The sequence below is a fragment of the Brachionichthys hirsutus genome, chromosome 4 (assembly GCF_040956055.1).
Source record: "Brachionichthys hirsutus isolate HB-005 chromosome 4, CSIRO-AGI_Bhir_v1, whole genome shotgun sequence".
Lineage (NCBI taxonomy): Eukaryota > Metazoa > Chordata > Actinopteri > Lophiiformes > Brachionichthyidae > Brachionichthys > Brachionichthys hirsutus.
Window position 1 is genome coordinate 11,098,211 of NC_090900.1, and position 20,874 is coordinate 11,119,084.

At 42.3% G+C, this 20,874-nt stretch overlaps 2 protein-coding genes across 2 annotated transcripts; both read left to right on the forward strand.

Moving 5' to 3' along the window:
- The first annotated feature begins 625 nt into the window (after positions 1-625).
- On the forward strand, positions 626-7,154 carry p2rx7 (purinergic receptor P2X, ligand-gated ion channel, 7). The gene is made up of 13 exons (XM_068761062.1): positions 626-747; positions 926-1,073; positions 1,166-1,237; positions 1,361-1,433; positions 1,773-1,869; positions 2,515-2,595; positions 2,973-3,108; positions 3,513-3,649; positions 4,409-4,499; positions 4,777-4,842; positions 5,648-5,752; positions 5,872-5,979; positions 6,606-7,154. Exons 1-13 carry the CDS (start codon positions 626-628, stop codon positions 7,092-7,094), a joined length of 1,725 nt encoding a protein of 574 aa, XP_068617163.1. The 3' UTR covers positions 7,095-7,154.
- Positions 7,155-14,431: 7,277 nt separating this feature from the next.
- Positions 14,432-15,490, forward strand: LOC137893213 (probable G-protein coupled receptor 21). Its single transcript, XM_068738662.1, has one exon. The coding sequence runs from the start codon at positions 14,432-14,434 to the stop codon at positions 15,488-15,490; it is 1,059 nt and encodes a 352-aa protein (XP_068594763.1).
- Positions 15,491-20,874: the final 5,384 nt, after the last annotated feature.

The window sequence follows — 20,874 nt, forward strand, 5'->3', positions numbered from 1 at the left end:
GAGGGGTAGAACAAAGAGTTCATCTGTTATCTGCTGTCGGTTCCTCCAGCAGCTTCTAGAATTCTCACTGAGGGTTCCTTTCATCGGGTCCTATAAGTGAAACATGAAAAGTTAGAAGGGCTCTTCTTATTAGAATTTGAACCATGCTAAAATTTGTTAGACAATACTTTATTTGTTTTCACTCACTCATATTTGATGTACCAGTACCTCCAAATATCAGTGACTGGTCCTGCACATTGCTGAAATGGAAGGATATTTATTTTTTTAATAGACAGAGCTGCAGCTTTCACTGCACTTATTATTTTTGTGATTTTAGCTGTCATTAAAAAAAAGACTTTTCTTTCCTCCTCCACCACAGAGGAGTTTATTTTATAAATAAAAAGATGCATCTCATTCATCAGTCTTCTGATAGCATAATTGTATTGATGTACCGCTGATCAACCATTGACACTGGTTGATAATGGGGGTGGGGACTGGGGCCCCCCCCGGATCGAATAGTTCTCATCCATTCTCGGACCGGCTCTGCGCGCCGTCGCTGCAGGACTCTGGACATGTGACCTTCCACACAGGAAGCGGACTCTCACTCACATTCAGTCCGGACTCTCCGGAGCCAGCAGCAGGGATCATGCCGTGCGGCATCGTTCGCACCCTGTGCCAGTATGAAACCAACAAACTGGTGCGGATCCAGAGCGTCCGGCTCGGATCCATCAAGTGGAGCCTGAACGGGTTCATCCTTCTCTTTATCTGGTGCGTGAACATGCGAAATGCTTCAGCCCCCGCACGTTTGTTTCCAGGGAGCGGCCGCGCCACTTCCCTCTGACGCGCGCAGTCTCTTATTCTGTTCAGTGCGTCCTGAACCATGCTGAAGTAGCGGATTATGACTGCAGCCCTAAAACGAACTTTTTTTTCCACCTCTATGTTGCAGCGTCTTGATGTTGTGGAACAAAAAGTACCAGGAGTTTGACCTGGTGGTGAGCTCCGTCACCGCCAAGGTGAAGGGTGTGGCTCAGACGCACCTGCCCGGGGTGGGGGATGCTGTCTGGGATGTGGTGGACTACAGCGGGCCAGCACAGGTGGGCCAGCATCGGTCCTTATTCCTCTGGGACGTCTGTCTTTGTCAAAGAGGAAAGAAAGAAAATGTGCCTTTGTTTCTGCTTCTTTTCAGAACAAAAACTCTTTTTTTGTGGCGACAAACATCATCGTGACAAAGAACCAGAAGCAGGGGAAATGTCCAGAGGTGCTATTTTTCTATCTAATTATGATTAACATGATGGCTTATCACGACATCCCGCACATCTGAGCACATCTGCCGCGGCGGATCCTCAATGCAAGCACAAACCCCTCGATGTTTCTATTCCAGATTCCCTCTCAAGGCAGATTGTGTCAAACCGATAAAGACTGCGAGAGGGGAGCCTGGAGTCAGCAGAGCCATGGTAGGGCAACTGAGCCAAGGCTCCCCCCCCCCGTATAGAATGTAACCAACTCCAATATGAATGAAAATCCACATATACTTAAACGCTGAATATTTGACTTTACTTTGGTTCCACTTGTGCAAGATGAAGGTCGGGTGAAATCTGGGATGGGAGAAAAGCAACAGATCGGCACCTTTTATCAAAAAACGATCTCTTCTATTTTTTCTAATCCGTGATAATCTCATTTGGATTATTGTGGAGTTTTTACTGTCGCGGTAGATCACAGGTTTCGCTGTGGACACCGGGACTCGTAGAGAGGCCTCTGGCGTTAACTTTGGCGCGTTTGCTTTCCCCCTGTAGGGATTCAAACTGGATCATGTGTGAAGTTTGACGTGTTGAGGAAAACCTGCGAGGTTTCGGCGTGGTGTCCAATCGAAAGCAAGACCAGCCCTCCGAGGTGAACGCCATTATTCTGATCCTGAACAAGGCTTTGTGAAGAAACTCTTCACTGCGGATTTTAAGTTTTTATGATCCACTGGAACATTTTGTGACTCCAACCGATCCATAAACCTTCAACAAATTCCAAGAAGAACATAGAACCCAACTGCCCTTTCATAGCTCTATTTTATTCTCTGCCATATCCTGAGGGGAAATATTTGGTCATTAAAAAAAAACATATTTTAGTTAAAGTGAGGTAAACGTTGTGGGTTAATTAGTCACATGAAGTCACTTTACTTGTTAGGAGCTAATATTTTATTGAGATGAAAAGAAGCCGCCAGAGCAAGATAGAGCAGTGATCAGAGCAATACAACAGAAACCTTGGACAGAACCTAACGCTCATCTGTCTGGACCAGCTAGGATGAGAAGGAGAGAGAGACAAGGACAGGTAAGAGGAGAGTCAAATACAAAGACAGACATCCTGCAAATGTTTCACTTTCGTCAACAACAAATATCTATTTATTTTTACTTTTTAGCGCCTTATGATCAGTGTTAAAATACATGGAGTCACTGTCAACACAATCATATTGGAACACATGGTCGTTTGTTTCAGCTGGAGTTGCAGTGTGTTTTTCTGGGTGCTTTATTGTGTTCATTTGTTCAGGCCTGCTCTGCTGGCAGCAGCGGAGAACTTCACCGTCCTCATCAAGAACAACATCAGGTTCCCGGCCTTCAGCTACATCCGGTGAGGCTGCTTCAGGGTCGAAGCTACTGAGGCAGCAAGACTCTGATTCTCTACCGATGGAGGTTGAAAATGTTTCTGAAGGTCCCTTTCATATTAATCAGCTGTGAGGACTCATACTTTTACACACAAAAAGTATTTTTAATACCTGTTTTATTTGATCACTTTTGTAAATATCGCACTAACTTTTAGAGAAAATTTGTTGCTGTATTATTTCCCCGCATTATTTAAGTGGTATAAATAAATAGTCATATTAAAAAGGCTACGGGACACATTGAGGTATTTCGAGGAATGACATTCCCAAAGATTTTCCGCTCATCACTTCCCATTAGCCTGAAGAGCTCTCTGGGATTGTTGGAATCTATTTTTGTCATTTCCAGAAGGAACATCCTCCCGCAGATGAACGACGTCTACCTGAGGAGCTGCCGGAGAGCAAACGACTCGCTCTGCCCCATCTTCAGACTGGGAGACGTCGTCCAAGAGGCCGGAGAAAAGTTCTCCGACATGGCCGTAGAGGTGGGAATAAGCGTTCTCGATCTTCCTGATGGGAAGTTAGTTGAATTTTCCATGTTTTGGAGTGTGCAGCTTCTTTTAGTTTTGGAGCAACAGCACCATCAGCAAGAGACCACTTAGAGCTGAAACAGGCAAGTATATTTCTACACAGTTCCACAATTTGTTCAGATCAATATTTGAGTTGTGCATGTATCGATTTCTTGAAAGAAGCCCGCACAAAATCTGTTTTAGCAATAAATGATCAATCTCACAGTGAAAATCACATTTTTGCTACTTTTGCTACATGTGTAGCAAAGATTTGGATTCATTCAAGGTATTTATACTTCAATAAGATTTTAAATACTTGGAACAACATTGCCCAACATTGCTTTTTTGTTTGTTTTTTTCATTTCCTCTGGTGACCACAGGGAGGCGTTATAGGCATCCTAATCAAATGGGACTGTAACCTGGACCGACTAATGCGGAGCTGCATTCCCAAATACTCCTTCAGACGGCTGGATGAGAAAGAGAGCAACAGGACGCTCTTCCCAGGCCTCAACTTCAGGTGAGTGAGGGTCAAAGGTCAATGTCAGCAGGTCCAGCCTGGACCATAAAAGGAGCATTGGTTATTTTTAGCCTATCATTAAAAAAAAACATTCTCGTCTTAATGTCCATGATTGTTAACCTTCATTTAACAAGGTAAGTTAATTGAGAATTAATTCTCTTTTCCAATAACGACCTGGACCTGTTTCATGTTTTTGGTGGCGGGAGGAAGCCGGAGAACCCGGAGGAGAACCCACGCAGATGCGTGGAGAACATGCACGCTCCTCACAGAAATATCATGAGTAACAAAAACAAGGCCTCCAGGAAATTATTTATGCTGAAACTGAAATGACAAGAAAAAGTGAAAATTGATAAACCATGGTTGAGTCTGAAGTAAATTTAATGAAGCATTAACTCAATTTACACAAGTGTTTTATCTTTGCTCCACTAAAGCTGTAGTTACTCACTCTTTCACAGATTAAGCATTCTACATTTTTTTAAAAATGTTATCTGATAATACTCAAATATATTTTGATTTAAAGTTTTCAATGCAGAATTTTTACCTGTAGTGTCTCGTATTCCCGTTATTATACTAGTAGTATTGCAGCTGCAATAAAAGGCCCCCTGAAGTGGAAATGGCGGAGAGCCGATCTGCCTCTGGAGGTAACGGGAAAACGCAGCCGAATGAAAACTGGAACAGTTTTAAGGATAAATAAACACATTTCATGTTTCAGGTTCCTCTGTTGCATCACGCTGTTGTGTTTTTATCACTTATCATCAGATATGCAAAGTACAACACAGAGAAAGGAGTGGAGGAGCGAACGCTGTACAAAGCCTTCGGGATCAGGTTTGACGTCATGGTGTTTGGACAGGTGGGTTTGTTTGATGCAAGAGGATGAAGCAACTTCATTTCATTTAACTTCATTTTAATCTGTATTTTCCAACCTCGGAGATGTTCGGATATTAAGAAATTACGTAATGAACTCGGCCTGGTATCTGCATCAGATTGTATTCTGTTTGAAAGGAAATGATGCAGAAAACCAGCACGTCTGATTCATAAAATAACACAACTGTCGTCGTCATGCACAGCCCAATATTCTATTTATCCGTGTCATTTGAGCACTCAAGTTAATCTGATTTGTTCTTCAGGCGGGAAGGTTCAGCTTCATCCAGCTCATCATCTACATCGGATCCACGCTGTCGTACTACGCTCTGGTGAGAGGTCACCCAGCGTTAGCTGTGACACAAGCTCCCATTCATTCATTCATTCATTCATTCTGTTAATACTGAACTGATTTTCTTTTACTGACCAGTGAGATCGTTTGCAGCGACTGTGTTGGAATGAATTGAAGTCACTGCAGACCAGATTAGAGCAGAAAATAAGTGAAATGTCTCTGAATTGATTCCATGAGGACAATGGAGTCTCCACACAGCAGCGTTTGAGTGTGACCAAATACATTAAGTACACATTTTAGGTACTTGTAGCTGGGTCTTTTCATGTAATTTCGTACCTCTTTGATTGAATATATTTCATCCAAGAGCTTGTTTGGTTCTGGGCGACTGGTCGAGGGTCCAACGTGTTTATACTCCTGCTGGAGCAGAAAGAGCCTGTGGAAAGTTTGTTTTGTCAGCAAGCGGCACGCCTCCATCAAGACAAAGACGCCACAATAAACCTTCGTATTTTAATACTGAAGCAGCATGAGAAAAAGAGAGGAGAGCTCGGCTTACTGTGGAAAATAACGAGAAACATAGCCTGTATTTTGACAAGAGAAGCTGTTTTAATAGCAGGTTGCTGCTACAATCAGAGGGGCTGGAAGGAATGCAAAGACGGGATTTAATCTCACCATTTAATCTCATCGCTTTTATGCTATCGAGACGTAACTTGTTTCAGCAAATATGACCTGGTTTAGAGGCATTTTTGGGGGTTTTAATATTAAAATCAGCAAGTCTATTCAGATTTTTAGAGTGTGAAACATGTAGTCTGATGACTGCTGGTGAACCTCGGCGTCCTCTCATCCAGACAACCATGCTGATCGATTGGCTGATCGGAACCAGCTGTTACTCTGCAGAGGTTGGACAAGACTACACCGAGAGGAAAGTGGAGCCTGTCCCAGACAAAGAGAAGGTAATCAGAGGTTTTCATTTCATCCACTGATTCACTGAAATGGTGATATATGAGCCGTAGCCTTCTTACAGATAAATACAAACCTATAAAGTGTGTTCTGGCATGTGTGTGTCTTGCAGTGCACCATCTGTGTATCATACGTTGATGAGAACAACATTCGACTGGTGAAGAGATCGCGGAAGACAAGTTTACAAGACGTCGAGCCGACTTCTGTTCAGCCACGCAAGGTAAACCCGCTGCAGCGCGATCCGTACGGTATCCAGCAGTACGCACACGAAAGCTGCTGCTCGACTCCCAGGGCAACGATGGTGCATTAGGATTGAAGCCATTCAAGTTTGGTCTGGATCCAGATAACGGAGAAGATCTGGGAATCCTTTTCCGCTTTCTCTAACACTGGGAGGCTGTCGCCCTAAATGCATTTCAACTACTGACACAAAGCTTCAGGAAGAGGCCAGACATTGGTCAGCCAGAAACACTTTACATTTGGCTGCAGATCTGCAGCACTGGGATAATTATTTTCTTAAACTTTCTTTAATATATTAATAAAATACCTTAAATCTAGATTAAGAAGATTGTACCATCATTATTGCCTGGATTTTTAAGCAAAATACACTGGAGTTCTTGTACAACAATCTAAACACATTCAATATTTGTATTGGTTAATTGCCATTACTAAACATTGTATTTATTTAAAGTGTAATGGATGTAAGACAACTACTGTGTCTCTAAACCTGGACAAAACCCACAGTTTGTTTGTGTACCACCAGAGGAACGTGCGTGTTTTTACTGTAAAACTGAAAATACTTTATGCGACAGGACGAATCCAATCTTTGAGGTATTCTTGTCCTGACAGGAGGATGCGGGACACCTGAGAGCTGTCCTCTCTCTGCTGCAAACGGATGCCAGCTTGGATCATAGCGATCGGCCTCCTGCAGCACAAGAACCCAAACCTGACCCCAGAGCCCGTCGTCCAGCCTGGTGTAAGTGTGACTCCTGCACTCCGTCCTCTGTCCCTCTGGAGGAGCTGTGCTGCAGGAGGAGCGACGGCGTCTGCATCACTTCGTCTCCTCTGTTTGAGCGGCTTGTGTTGCGCCGCTCTCTGCTGGAGGCAGTCCTTCGGTACCGGGACCCTTTCTCTCCTCCTGCTGCCCTGCGTCATTGTGCCTACAGACAGTACATCAGCTGGAGGTTTGAGGTCCCACCTAGCGACACCCACCCGGCTATTCCCCGCTGCTGTGTGTGGAGAGTCAGAGAAGCGTACCCGAGTCCAGATGGGCAGTACAGCGGCTTCAGGCCTGGCAGGATGGCATCCAGGCCGGCCTGTGCTAACGGAGAGCTGTGAAAGTCGGAGCAAGGACTCTCCACTAACATTGGTAGTTTACATTTGTTCAGAGTTGAAATTTCATGCTGAATTATTAAACCATTGCATTTTCGTACGTCATCTGTCACTTGGCTGCTAAGTAAAAAACACCTGAACTGATGTTTCTCAATTTGACTCCCTTTTACACAGCTATTTGCCTTTATTGGGCAGAAACAGAAAGAAAGAAATCACTGACAGCCATCTGTTGACATCACTCATCACAGAAAGTCACAATTTAAAGGACACAAATGAAACCCTAGCAAATGAATCAAAATGCATTGTGTCAAAGCGCTGATTGCGGTGGTGTGTTGCTTCTCATTTGTTTGAGCTGCCATCAAACAGAAACGCTAAACCAAACGTTTGTAGTTTGAGGGGAGGATTATTACTGAAACGGCCTCTTGTGGAATCAAAGGTCTGGGGCGAGAACTGTTTACAGAATCAATGCCAAGGCTCATAGACAAACATTCCAGCCCGTAGCGTTTCCTACGAGTATCTGCTGTCCTTTGTTTTGAACAAACAAGTTCTTGTCTTCATTTTTGGAAAAGCTAACCGCGTCCTGATTTTGATGCTTCGAGGAGCAGCTGACTATTGTTTATAGTTCTGCTGAATGAGAAGGTGGGTGCCACGTCCAAATCTTGATATTGATCAAAATAAGAATGAAGTGCTCAATAGTAACTGTTTCATAGGGAGGTTTTCTGGGCTACATAATACAGACCATACCGGTATGTATAATCCCACCAGGCTGTGTGGTAGGCAAATTACCCCATTTCACCAACTGGAAATGAAATCCCCCAAACTGGCAACCCACGTGCGAAAGTAACCCTGACCTTGTCACCAACAGTACAAGCGTGGACGAGCTAAGAGGGGCTTAAATGTCTACATCTCCATGTGCAAATGTTGCACCAAACGAGTTCCTCTCAACACTATCTGGGTGGACATCCTGGATACGCGAAGTATGTGCAGCCAGGTCTTCCTCTAGTTCGTCTTCCTCGGAGAGAGCGAGTTGCTAATCTGGCTGAGAAAATAGAAAAACATCACATGGTCCAAGATAAGTACATGTTGTATGTCTCCAGATATAAAAGCTAAAAGATGAGTTGTGTTGTTTATCATATCAGGACATGGTTTCAGTGTCATATCAGAGTATATACATCAACTATAATCCCTGCTGTGTGAGAAGCAGCTTGCCTCTGTGTTGAAGCTACCACACATAAAATATATACATGTGTTGAAGTGAAAAACAAACACAGAATCGATACATTTTCGCTGAGAAAAGCCACTAAGAAGAGTAAGCGACTATCTCCCCTGAGCCCGAGGAAGACTCCGTGCCATGGGTGATGTGTTGAGACCCTTAATCCTTCTCCCCACTGGTTGGGAAATTCTCTGGAAAAAAGGTGGGGAAGCTTTAATTGTGTTCATTGATTAATGAAAAATTAACAATTCTTGAAATGAAAAGCTTGGAGGAGGAATAACCTCCAAATCCAAAACCAATTTAGAAGTTGGGATGCAAGAAGCGCTGAACAGAAAGTTCTATTTGTTAAAACACAGTTTTAAAACACCAACAATTATTTGTTGGTGTTTTGGTATTTAGTGGCTGCAAAACACAGTTTTAACAAATAGGACTTTCCGTCAGCCTTTACACAGTCCAACATTTCCTCTGTCAAATCTAGCCAAAGAATAGTGGGAGGTATATCAGCCGGCCGCTAGAAGCCTCGTCCATTCTTCAGGTAGCCTATTTGACATTTCCGAGCACTTTCAACCTTTCACTTTCCCAAATGCTGCTCCAGACGTCTACCATTGTTTTCATAAATGGTCTGCTTGAACTAAATAAGTGCTCTTTGTTAAACAACTCAAGACCAAAAATATCTTGTTTTAGTGGCAGACATCCCTGTTTCCTCCCATAACTCATCCGCTGAGCCCTCACTGCTGCGTTGTTCACTGGAGTTTGAACAGAACCCATTTGGTCTGGAATGAGGAATGACAGTGTGGAGTTGGTTTCCAGTAAATCAGATCGGCATAGGTTCTCCCTTGACTAATAGGCGCTAAGAATGCTGAAGAAGTGGCATATACGGTAAATCATTTACCGGCCCATTCTCTAATTCTTTACGCTGAGAGATTGTGGATGATGTACTGTGTGTGAAGTGTGGGCAGGGTAAAGGTCAATGCGGATGAATAATCTCATGGAATGTAAGTGGATGGACAATCTGATGTACGCTAGCAGATGTTTTAATTAATGGATGGATGGATTTGCAGAGAGAAAAAGGAAGGACACAGTACAACTGGCTGATTGGCTGGCTGGATTTGAATAATTAGACAGTACTTAGCTGAAACACGCATTTGATTGAAAGATAGAAGAAGAAAGACAGAATGGAAGAACAATTTCAACATACATGTAGTGCAACTAAGAAAACAAAAACACAAACAAAAAGTCCAGTTCTCCAAATTTATAGAAAATATACAACTGCCCAAAACATTAGAGGTAAATCTCCATTACATGATGGCAGAACCGTACATTAAACATGATCAAAAAAAGAGGACGTTTTTTTTGTTATGGTCAGAGTCACTTTCTGCGACAAATCCCTTTGCAAAATGAATCTGAATTCAAATAGAAAATGTGGAAATAAAAATACAGAATAGTTTCTAAATGGCACCATTTTAATATTCGATTGGTGTGTGTAGAATTGTTTTCTTTTTTTTTTCAGGTGGGCTCACTGTGGGTTCTCCATCTTCCTCCCACAATCCAAAAACCTGTAATAGAGATGAGCTCATGACTTTTCATTTCCCATAGGTGTACACACGTGTCTGTTTCCCACACACACACACACACACACTACATGAATATGTGTATTTAATCATAATGCTTTGGTAAAAAAAAAAATCAAATATTGTTGAGTAGCTTTATCAAACACAACACATCATATTTTATATAATCATAAGATCTACATGTGGGAGGCAAACATTTTGGGACATGTTATTTTTGTGCTTTCCACCTTTCCTGCTGCAGCACAATCTGCCAATGTGATCTGTTTTCTCTGGGTTCTGTCACTATAAGGCTTCATCCTCTTTTTCTTTCATGATGTATAAAGCATTCGCCGCCTGTGTTACAGCAAGGATACAGTACTGGCCGTGCATGTAAAGGCTAATTGCCCGTGGCACCGGGCTGGCCTTCCCTTAATGAACCATGTGCCTGAGGTTAATTTAATTTGGACATGAGCTCCAGCAGGTCCCGGCAGTTCTCCAGGGAATAAAAACAGGAGCTGGATGAAAATGGGGTAAAGTTACCCGAGTGTGAATTTATGACAACATGAATTATGTATATGTCAATGAATCATAAATGGAACTGAGTGGTTGTGAACACACAGAATAAAACTGACCCGTATTCAGTATGTGTTGCCGTCTCGGCTCTGAATGCCGAGATGTCTGGACGTGAACCTAAACGGCCCACAAGAACAGATTTCAGATTAAAAGATTTTGACAACATTAAAGGTTTGTGACTGTCACTGAAAATACTTACGTAATACTTAAGATGTTTCAAATTCAGGGTAAGTAGTTTAATTATTTTCTACAACAAGTAATTATCGTAATACTTTATTATACAAACCAAGTGGAGTTTATTTGTCACATACACATGCAGGATTGCAGTGAAATACAGTCGGACATGCGCTCAAAGTTGTGTAGCACCCATTTAACACTCAAAAGAAACACCATGAAGAACTAGAAAGAAATCAATCTAAATATAAGCACCAGTTATGGCTCAGACCATTAACTCAGTGTTTATGCTGTGCAGAGTTCAAAGTCCAAACGAAGCTCCACCTGAGTCATTCTTTGTTGGTTCACGTTCTGTTATCTCCCTCTTGATTGATTGATGGCATTCATTAAATCTGGACCAGTTGATGACCACCTGCTTGAAGACATTGGTCCATCATCCGTCTCTGACCCCCCTGAAGCAGGGCTCGAATAGAGGAATTAAAATACTAATTAAGTGGCATTTGCACCACAAACATAGAGAGAAATGCCTCCGTTTTTCTTTTGTATGACTCATAAATAGCCACAGATTTGGGAATAATTGGAAACATTCACGGCTTCATTAAGGACGGACGGAAGGAATACACAACTCATCTCCTTTTACATAAAGATCAAGGAGAAAGATTCTGTTCTAATTCTTCTTCCACTTTGCCTTAGGCCTCTGCCACAGCTGTTGTCATGTTTCCAAATCATGCTTGGTTGGTCACAAGGTGGCGTTCCCTGGCAGCCCTGCTATTTACTCCGAGCAGTGAGTGGACTTGGTAAGGACAAGTTCATGTTAGCCTTACAAGATGTCTGACAGCTGGATTCCTGATGAGCCAACCTCAGTGTTCGGCCTCATAACTCGGGCAGATGTGACAACTGTGACCCTTGACCTTGAAAATACATGCAAAAATAGACACATAAACAAGACGGCAAATGGCTTTCCAATGTCTGTGTTCTCTGTGACGGCTGGCCTGGAAAGGGAGGACTTTTTTGCAGCGACCCATCTTGACCCATCTAACCAGATACCACAGGAAGTGTTAGCATGATACGCTAAATCAGCAGATTTATTATATTTATTAGACAGAAGGTTACCAGGGCATGCTTTCATAGAAATCTTGAGCTTTTGTGTTGTGTTTCAGTATTTAGTGGCTTCATGGTCTCATTAAAACCAAAAATAAGATTTCAATTTTTAGGATTTCTGCAGGAATATGACAGCCCGACAAAAGACAACAACCAATGAAATTAAAACAATTTAAATTAAAAAGATTATAATGGCATTGTTCAAACAAAACAAATGCAATAATGAACATAATGTGTGTGTGTTTTATATGAACACATTAATTAGCTTAAAGGCCATCTCAATTACTGGAGCTTGCCTATGTTGATAGGCAATAAATGAATAAAGCACATTGAACATATATTTAGCATTTTAGCTATGTTAAATATGGACTGCATGGTGGAGGACGTCTTTGATTAAGTGGCTAGCAACTTACAGGTCCATCTCCCCACTGGTTTATCGTCACATCATATCATTTCGGTTCATGCAGCTTCAGCACTTTGCTCTGCTCTGTAAACTAAACTAGATTGTTGGATTGACTCTATTCCTGTTATAACCATAATCTCTTTTAAACAGCCACAGAGGATTTCTCTTGCAGCTCAGGATGCGTTTGTTGGCCTCATTGGGACAAGGTGGCAGACGCTGATGATAAACGCAGCCAGACAGAGCTTCTCCTTCCTGACATAAGAAAGGTTTGGTCTTGGTTGGGATAGTAGAGATGGAAATGTCATTCAGAGAAGCAAGATTGGAGGATATGATTCTCTGACACGTGCGTTGCTGTTTGAACGGGTTCACTTCACACATGATGGCAGCCTGTTTGCATGTGGGTGGGCTTGAACAGCCTCTGTGGTGATGGAAACCTGCCTACTGCTTATTGGCTAACAGAAGGAAAGGGGCTTTATTCGAGAAGCGGTGACAAAGTCCAGAGACATAGGGGGGGCGGGTGAGAGGAAATAGAGGAATGAATTAATTCATGATAGTCACGCTTTAAAGAACAAAATCACTGCTCAAACATGAATAGATACAATTATGCACGTTAGGTAGATAAAAGGATGAGCTACTTCCTCAATTAGATTCAGCCAAACAACTGAATGTAAAATACTTAATATTAATTCATTAATAGTAGATAATTCAATTAATCATCTTCCAGGAATACTTTTCTGGACGAAACAGACGTACAGCTAAAAGAAAGAAAAGCACAGATGAACAAAGATCAGTTGACGTGAGCTGCCTTGTGAGCGAGTTGCCAAAGCGGGTTTTAATAGTTTTCTAAACACACCTCTCATTTACTTCTTCACTTAAAAAATTAAACTAATCTCTAAGCAAGAATGTAATGGGTTTAGTTGACAGATTTATTGTAAAATTAGGGACAATGCTGAACTCTATGGGCTATTATGTCTGCAGATTTAATAAATAGAATTTGAGGTGATTCTGGAAAAGTTGTGCTCTCTTCTGCTATAATTAATCATATTTTTTTTTAGACCTTATTATATTAAATATGTATGTGTGTGTGTGTGTGTGTGTATGTGTGTGTGTAGTAAGGACCTGATTAATGGTAAAAGAAAGACTCCAAAATAAAAATTGTGACACTGTCATATGCAACGTACTTGTCTAAAAATGTCACGTCAGGCAGTTCTATTCACTCTGGGACATCGTCTTCACCATAAATGTTTTCCAACACTAACAACAAAAGGGTGAAAAAGGAAACAGAATAAGAGAGAGAGAGAAGTAGGAGGAGAAAGAGTAAAACAAATTGCATGAAAGATGAAAGGCGAGATGAGAGAGAGTGAGGCGAAAGGAAAGAGAGGAAAAAATGTGTGAAACAGAGGAGGGGTGGGAACATCTGTGCCTGCGTGCATGTGTGTGTGTGTGTGTGTGTGTGTGTTTCTGAGAGAGCGAGAGGGCAAGGGGAGGAGAGGGAGGCAGTAGTGGCAACGCTGCACCATCAGTACTGCCACTACAGCAGAGGGAGAGGCAGTTTACTCTCTGTCGCTCCGTGTTCTACAACACGCACACACCCACATGCATACACACACACACACACACACACTGGAAACCGGCTGTCTGCGAGCCAAAGACGCTTCACAGAGGAGCTCCTCCTGATGTTGTCCACCACTCCTGGTTGTCCGGCCGTCTTCAGGACTCCTCTGGCTCACGCTGTGCGTGCGTTCATCCTGTCAGAGGACCGCTGACAAAAATCTGATGCTGCCTGTTTGGACTCTCTGGCTTTTGTTTGCTGATACAGCATGGAGGAGTTGTAACATCAAAGCTGCTGGGAATGTCAGCATTGCTTTCTCTCCCGTTAACTTTTGTTTTTCTTTGTACTGAAGGAGCAAAAGTAGATGCCAGTGTTTTTTTTATTTTTTATTTTTTTTATTGTTGGCTGTGATCAGGTCGCAGGATTTGGAGTCAAGAAGGGGATACGACGCAGCTGCATCGGGAGGATGGCTTGCAGAGCAGTTTTAGACTGGCATCTCTTGATGTACTTTTGGTATCGTTTTTGTTTTTCTATGTCGGACTGCAAACAGCAGCAGCAGCAGGACCTGGTTGCATTTTTCAAAAAGCAATGAATTACTGCTACTTTAAGGAAAAAGCTTAAGTGAGAAAAGATGCTGATTTCAGGAGGCATGGACTGTTTTTGCAGGACAAGACTGGACGAGCAGCTTCAGGATTAAAAAAAGAGAGACCTGGACAGGACGATGGCCGCACTGAACTGAAATTACCTTAGACTCTTCCACCCCCCTGCGGTCCAAACATGAACTCCTCCATGGATGTCAACCAAAGTGGATCCTCCACGTTCTGTCTATTGGGCGCCGTGGGCTACTCCCAAAGCCTTGAAACCTGTGTGCTGGAGGTGGCCGTCATCCTCTTCCTCTCTGTGCTCATCATCGCTGGTAATCTGGTGGTCATCTTTGTCTTCCACTGTGCCCCGCTTCTGCACCACCACACCACCTGCCACTTCATCCAGACTATGGCCTATGCTGACCTGCTGGTGGGTGTGAGCTGCCTGGTGCCCTCACTGTCCCTCCTCCATTATCTCAGCGGCCTGAATGAGGAGCTCACCTGCAAGACATTTGGTTACATGATTTCTGTGCTGAAGAGCGTCTCCATGACCTCGCTGGCCTGCATCAGCGTTGACCGTTACATTGCCATCACCCGCCCACTGTCATACGCCACGCTGGTGACGCCATGCCGATTGAGGATGTGCATCCTTCTCATCTGGATTTACTCTGCTTTCATATTTCTACCATGCTTCTTTGGCTGGGGGAAGCCAGGTTACCATGGGGACATATTTCAGTGGTGCGCAGACTCCTGGAAGACCAACCCGGGATTCAGCGCCTTCATCGTGGCGCTGCTCTACGCCCCAGCAGCGCTCATGGTCTGCTTCACCTATGGGAGTATATTCAGGATCTGCCGACAGCACACAAGGGAGATAAGCCTGCGCCATGCCCGCTTCAACTCGCAGACGGACGGCGATAAAGGTGAGCGGGGGGAGCGGTGCGAAGGTTGCCCAGACAAGCGATACGCCATGGTGCTGTTCCGCATCACCAGCGTGTTCTACGTCCTGTGGATGCCATACATCCTCTACTTCCTCCTGGAGAGCGCCGGGCTTTATCACCACAAGGTTGCTTCCTTCCTCACAACATGGCTAGCGATTAGCAACAGCTTCTGTAACTGTCTCATCTACAGTCTCTCCAACAGTGTCTTCCGCAAAGGTCTTTGTCGGCTCTTTAGCCCGTTGTTTCCTCCTTGCCTCGATTGCACGGACAGCAAAACGTTGCCGTCTCCGATTGGCCCACATCCAGATCGTTGATGCTGAAGTCTGAGGATGGATTTAATGTTTGCACTCAGCTGAGTGGCAGCAGGTGCATTTTGGTCCTGCTGTGAGGACCCCTTGCATTGAGCAGCAGGGAGATGGCCATGGAGATCCTGTCAGTCTTCTCAAAAGTTCATCTTGGAGGAGGTTGTGAAAGTCCTCCTTGTTCTGCCTTGATTGCTGTATGTAATTTCTACCCATACAGGGTAGATTAAGATAACGCAAAAATAAAAGAATCAACACTTAAAACTATTGATCTGCTTCCCCTGGAGAACTCCAGATGCTAACATGCGTGAACAAAAAAAAAAAAAAAAATAAGAAATCATCTGACCGTCATTTTGTTTGTGTGATTAAAAAATGTGTGGTGGACGGACTTCAATCTCCTTTCCAGGAGAAAAATAGTTCATGTGTGTTTTCCTCTGCCTTAAACATGTGGGGTTTTTTGGGGGGCACTCCAAATATATTTGTGCAGTTTGTGGTTTAACATGAAAACATTAACTTTGTATTCTATGATATCCCCTGAACCAGGAAGTTATTCTGAGACAAAGAGACAAATTATTTTATTTATTTACTGGTAGTTGTTTTCTCTGTTGTTCCTGCTCAGGGTGATTAGCAGTTCTTTATATGCATGTACTCCCCCCCCCCCCCAAAAAAAACCATTTACTTAACTTTCAGTGTTGACAGTGAATCAGCTGCTGCCGTTTTCTTTCTTTCTTTTTTTGTTTTGCCTCCTATATATTTTGATGGATAAATATACAAAATGGGGGTTTCTAATAGTTATGGGGGTTTATTGGCTGCTCCTGATGTAAAGCATCCCTCCAGCATCACAATTGATTTTGTGAGACCTTATTTGTCACAGTCACTTGTTCTGATATGCTATACTTGGGACTGAAACCATTCAGAAGTGTTTATATACATCAGACGGGAAAAAATAAAACTTCAAAATGTCACAATGGAATAGCATTTCTGACAGGGACAGGGATTAGTCTGTTTGTGGGTTTACAACAAGAAGGAAAAAAGCTGAAAAATATTAACAGCTTCCAACTGTAGTGTAATTCACATTAGTTCTTGTGACTGGACTAATGTAAATTTATTGCACTTAATTCAAGGTAATTAACAAAAATTGAATGGATAATGTATTTTCCTTGCACATTCTCTGAAGATTGTCCTGAGGCGAATTCAGATTATGTTTGGTATATTTCAATGATTTTATAGCTAAAAGACAAATGAAGGCGGCAACCAAATCAAATAAGTTTGATAAAAAAAGGAGAACTGCTCTATTACAATCGAAATCATGTTTGAAGTTAAGATCTAACGATCCACCTTGACCATGGAAACAGTTGTCACCACAAGTGCTTGACATGACGAGTGAAATGACATGAAAATTGCATAAGTTCAAATGTACCTAACATTGTAATAATAAGTAAGAAATAAAGTGATGATGAGTTGCACACCTTCATGACCCCGACAGAGCATTTCTAGAGCCTTAATTCCTTCATCAATTTGAGAGGAGATGTGGATAAACTATTCCCCACTCCTTAAGGATGGGCCAGCAAGGAGAGCTCCATAGAAAAACTTTAGTGTCGAACCTGTGCCGTGGAGGGCCTTTCTGAAGTGGTTTTTCTATGCATTAGGAGTCACATGACAGTTCAGGGGTATATCGTTGAGATATTTTTGACAATGGACTCAAGGAATAGTCAACTATTATTATCAGCACAATAAGCATTTTTCCAAACTTTTTTTTATCCACTCCATGTTTTCTCAGATGTGTAAGATCAGGTTGTTGTTTTTTAAAACCTAGAATACCCTGATGATAAACATCAGATTATGACATTATATAATGTTTGTCACAGTCCTGACTTTCTGATTTCTGTTCTTAAAACTTGATGGAAGTTGCTCCATTCCTCAAATTAGTTTTGTGTGTGGTATATAAAAGGATCCCACAAAGCTTCTCTACTCAGATCTTTGATCCCCTAATTCGAAAACATGTGATGTCAAAGTTTATGTTTTTATTTTCCTGTGGGAAAATCAGGGATGTTGTCAGAGACGGGCTGCAATTGAGGGTTACACGGAGACTTGATTCCCCCCTCGGGGAAATGCCTTTTCACAGAAGCCAGCAGTGCCAAATTTGGATCACGGCAGAGAGCAGTAAAGAGGGGTGGGGGCAAAGGTTTAGAAATGGGTGAGATTTTATGTGTTTAGCCAGAAATGGTCCAGCTCAACTCTCCACCTCCCACACTGCCATTTCCAACGTGTGATGTGATTAATGTGACATCTGCTCACTGTTCGTTCCTGTTGGACTTATTTTTGTGAAACCCCGAGCAGTTCAATAACTTAAAATTTGGGAGTATTGAGCACAATAATGAATCCAGTTGAATGAATTTGACAGTGAAGTGACATTTCAAGTCATGGCCAGGCCAGGCATCAGGACTTGTGATAAATAGCATCCTTATTGTAGCAGCTGATGGGGATTACTCTTCAGCACAACTTCTTTCAGGCTACATTCACACTGTGACCAGATTACATTAATGAAATTAGCAACACTATACCCTTTGACCGTCAGGATATCAGATCTCATCGAGGCAGACACCATTAAATCATTATCCGCCTTGCTGAAGCCTATGCCATCTGACTCCGGGCGAGAGGCGGGGTACTCTCCTGGACGCATTGCCAGCACATCACGGGGGCCTATTCTGATTGTTGTAAATTTAATTTGCTTATTTAAATGTTTTTTGTCTTTAAATACCTGCAATATAAATCTAAAATTAAACGAAAAGAAATGTCCGGACAGCAGCATGAAAATAGCTTCCATTACTGCCTGGTGACCTTTTGTTTGCAGTTTGTTCTTCTTGTCAATGGGTGCATTGTTGCTTTTAAGTAAAAGTAAATGGTGGCTATCTTCAATCTAACACAAGACTGTAAAAACAGATAATTTCCTCTGCCAGTTATTCTTAGAAGTGAAGAAAATCTTGGAAAAGATCAAAAGGCAAAAATAATGATAATCTTTCACTGTTTAAAAATGTATTAGTAGAAACTTCAGGATGAGCAGAAGACAAAAATCCCTCTTCTTTACCAAAGCAGACATGCATTGGTGGTGCAAATCCTTTGCAGTCAATAACAGCCTGAAGTCTGGAACGCACAGACGTTGTCTTTCATCCTTGGTGATGCTCTGCCAGGCCTCGACCCCTGTCTTCAGCTCTGGTTTGTTCTTGGGGCATTTTCCCCTCAGTTTTGACTTCAGCAGGTGAAATGCATGCTCAGTGGGCTTCATGTCAGATGATTGACTTGGCTGTTGAGTAACGTTACATTTATTAGCCTTAAGTAACTCTGGTTGCTTTTCACTGCACGCTTCGGATCATTATCCATCTGCACTGTGTGTGTGTGTGTGTAGGTGTGTGTGTGTGTGTGTGTGAGTGAGTGAGTGAGTGAGAGAGAGTAGAATGCACAAACGTTACAGTATAGAGAATGTGTGAAGATAATGAAGCAGAAGCGATGCATGAATGTGACGCATTGATTGAGCTGCTGACTCTTTCATCGTCTTAAAGGCGTAGCTTTTAGGACAGGACTTTGTCAGTGTGATTCCAGGTCATGATGAGGATAGCAAACAGTTGGTCCTTCACCCCTGACACAAAGCTCCTCTAACCTTCACCAAACAAAACTCTGTTCACCCGGTCTGAACTTCATGAAACAGCTACTTTGATCCAAACATCTATTTCCAGCTATTATTACGTTTTTGTGCTGAAATCTAACCAAACCACAATCAGAAGACTGAAGGGGACAACAATTTGGATCATCGGATTAACCACGTTGATTTTTATTTCAGGATTTGTTTCCATACAACTTCTCAAAGCTACATGAGATAACATTTCAAACAGTCAAACAAAGTGACGATACAAAACAATCATGTCCAGACTCCAGAACAAGAGTGCAAAACATTTCCTCACAGTACCTTTTGCAGTTGTGCGTGACAAACGCTCAACTGATCCACGAAAGAAACATGTGTGTGTGTGTGTGTGTGTGTGTGCGCCTAATAAGTAGAAATAGAGACAATATAAGCATAGATAATGCTGCTAAAAATATCTGTCAGTTACTGCATCCATAAATCATACTTGAATAGCTGGACTGTAGCATCACCAACAGTAGAAGCACCATTGACACTGACGTTAGCGTTTTTGTGTCTTTAAAGGTGCATCTGCGATCGTTCCGTTCAGCATTGTTTGGCAGATTTTCCACCACTACTGTGTATATTTTGCCTTTTTATGCTGACAGGTTAATAACTGAATAATATTGATATTTTTAGCAGTGTATCGTACGGCGCTCCCACTCATGGTGGGAACCTCTAATACAAAAAGCGTCAATTCCTCAGCTTCCGTTTCTATTCATTATCCTCATTTCCTGCCATTCTTCTCCCCTCATTCACACACGATCTGTCTGTTAGGTTTTCAGTGTTCAAGCTTTTTTTTTTTTTTTTTACGGGGTTTTTATGTTCACTATTGTGGCACACAAAGACAGACGGCAGTAACTGGAAGCACTGAAGCTGGGATATAGGCTTAAATGTTTTTAAATGGGAAAGTAACCTGTATAATGTTTTTGTGTTAATCAATCTGCAAATGCATGATCCTACATTTATAAAATATCTGAAGACAGTGAAAACTGCTGCTAATCAAATAGTCCAACATGAACTCACTGGCCTCACACGAGAGTTGACTCCTTTACTGCGGAGGGACTCCCTGATGCAGATTACAAAGGAAGCCAAATAAACACAAACACAAGTTTACGTCGCACTTTAAAAACACTCAAACCACCTAGAAAAGACAGGAATCAGCAACAAAAGACTGCTTACTTCTCACCTGGCAGTCTTCTTCGTGTGTGATTGTCTTTATTCTAATCAGCATTGATACAATCTGATGAAATTATTGTTCCTTCTGTGATGCCACTTGGTTTTAGTTTTGTTTTAATGACACTGAATAATTGTTTCACAGTGGGGTCTTTTTTTTCTTCTTAAAATACATTTTGTGGAGAGGTGGTCCTAGTAATGAGGACAAGGTGATTAGATGTTGAGGTAGATGTGGATCTAGATGTGGATACAGGAATAGTTTTGGAAACTCTCCAAACGCCCTTCTAGGTTTTCAGAGTGGTTTCCCTGAAGGGGTTCCGTTAGCATTCTTAACATTCAGGCTTCCAACTTTAGCAGCATCTGTGGCTCTCAGTTTAAATGAGGCGTGTTAACAGCTCCAACAAGCCATTTTAGGAAAAAGAAAACATGACTGTTGAAAGTTGAATGCTAAAGTCATGTAAGTATTTTAGAACTTCTGAGGGATTGTTGATTTGCAGTTTGTAGGCAGTGAGGTGTTAACAAAGCTTGTCTCTGCGTGAGTGGA

Bases quoted from the DNA above. Each gene is read 5' to 3' on its own strand.
- p2rx7 (XM_068761062.1), top strand. From the start codon at position 626: ATGCCGTGCGGCATCGTTCGCACCCTGTGCCAGTATGAAACCAACAAA. The intron at 748-925 runs GTGCGTGAACAT...TCTATGTTGCAG, and splicing joins TTCATCCTTCTCTTTATCTG to CGTCTTGATGTTGTGGAACA. The intron at 1,238-1,360 runs GTGCTATTTTTC...TTTCTATTCCAG, and splicing joins AGCAGGGGAAATGTCCAGAG to ATTCCCTCTCAAGGCAGATT.
- LOC137893213 (XM_068738662.1), top strand. From the start codon at position 14,432: ATGAACTCCTCCATGGATGTCAACCAAAGTGGATCCTCCACGTTCTGT.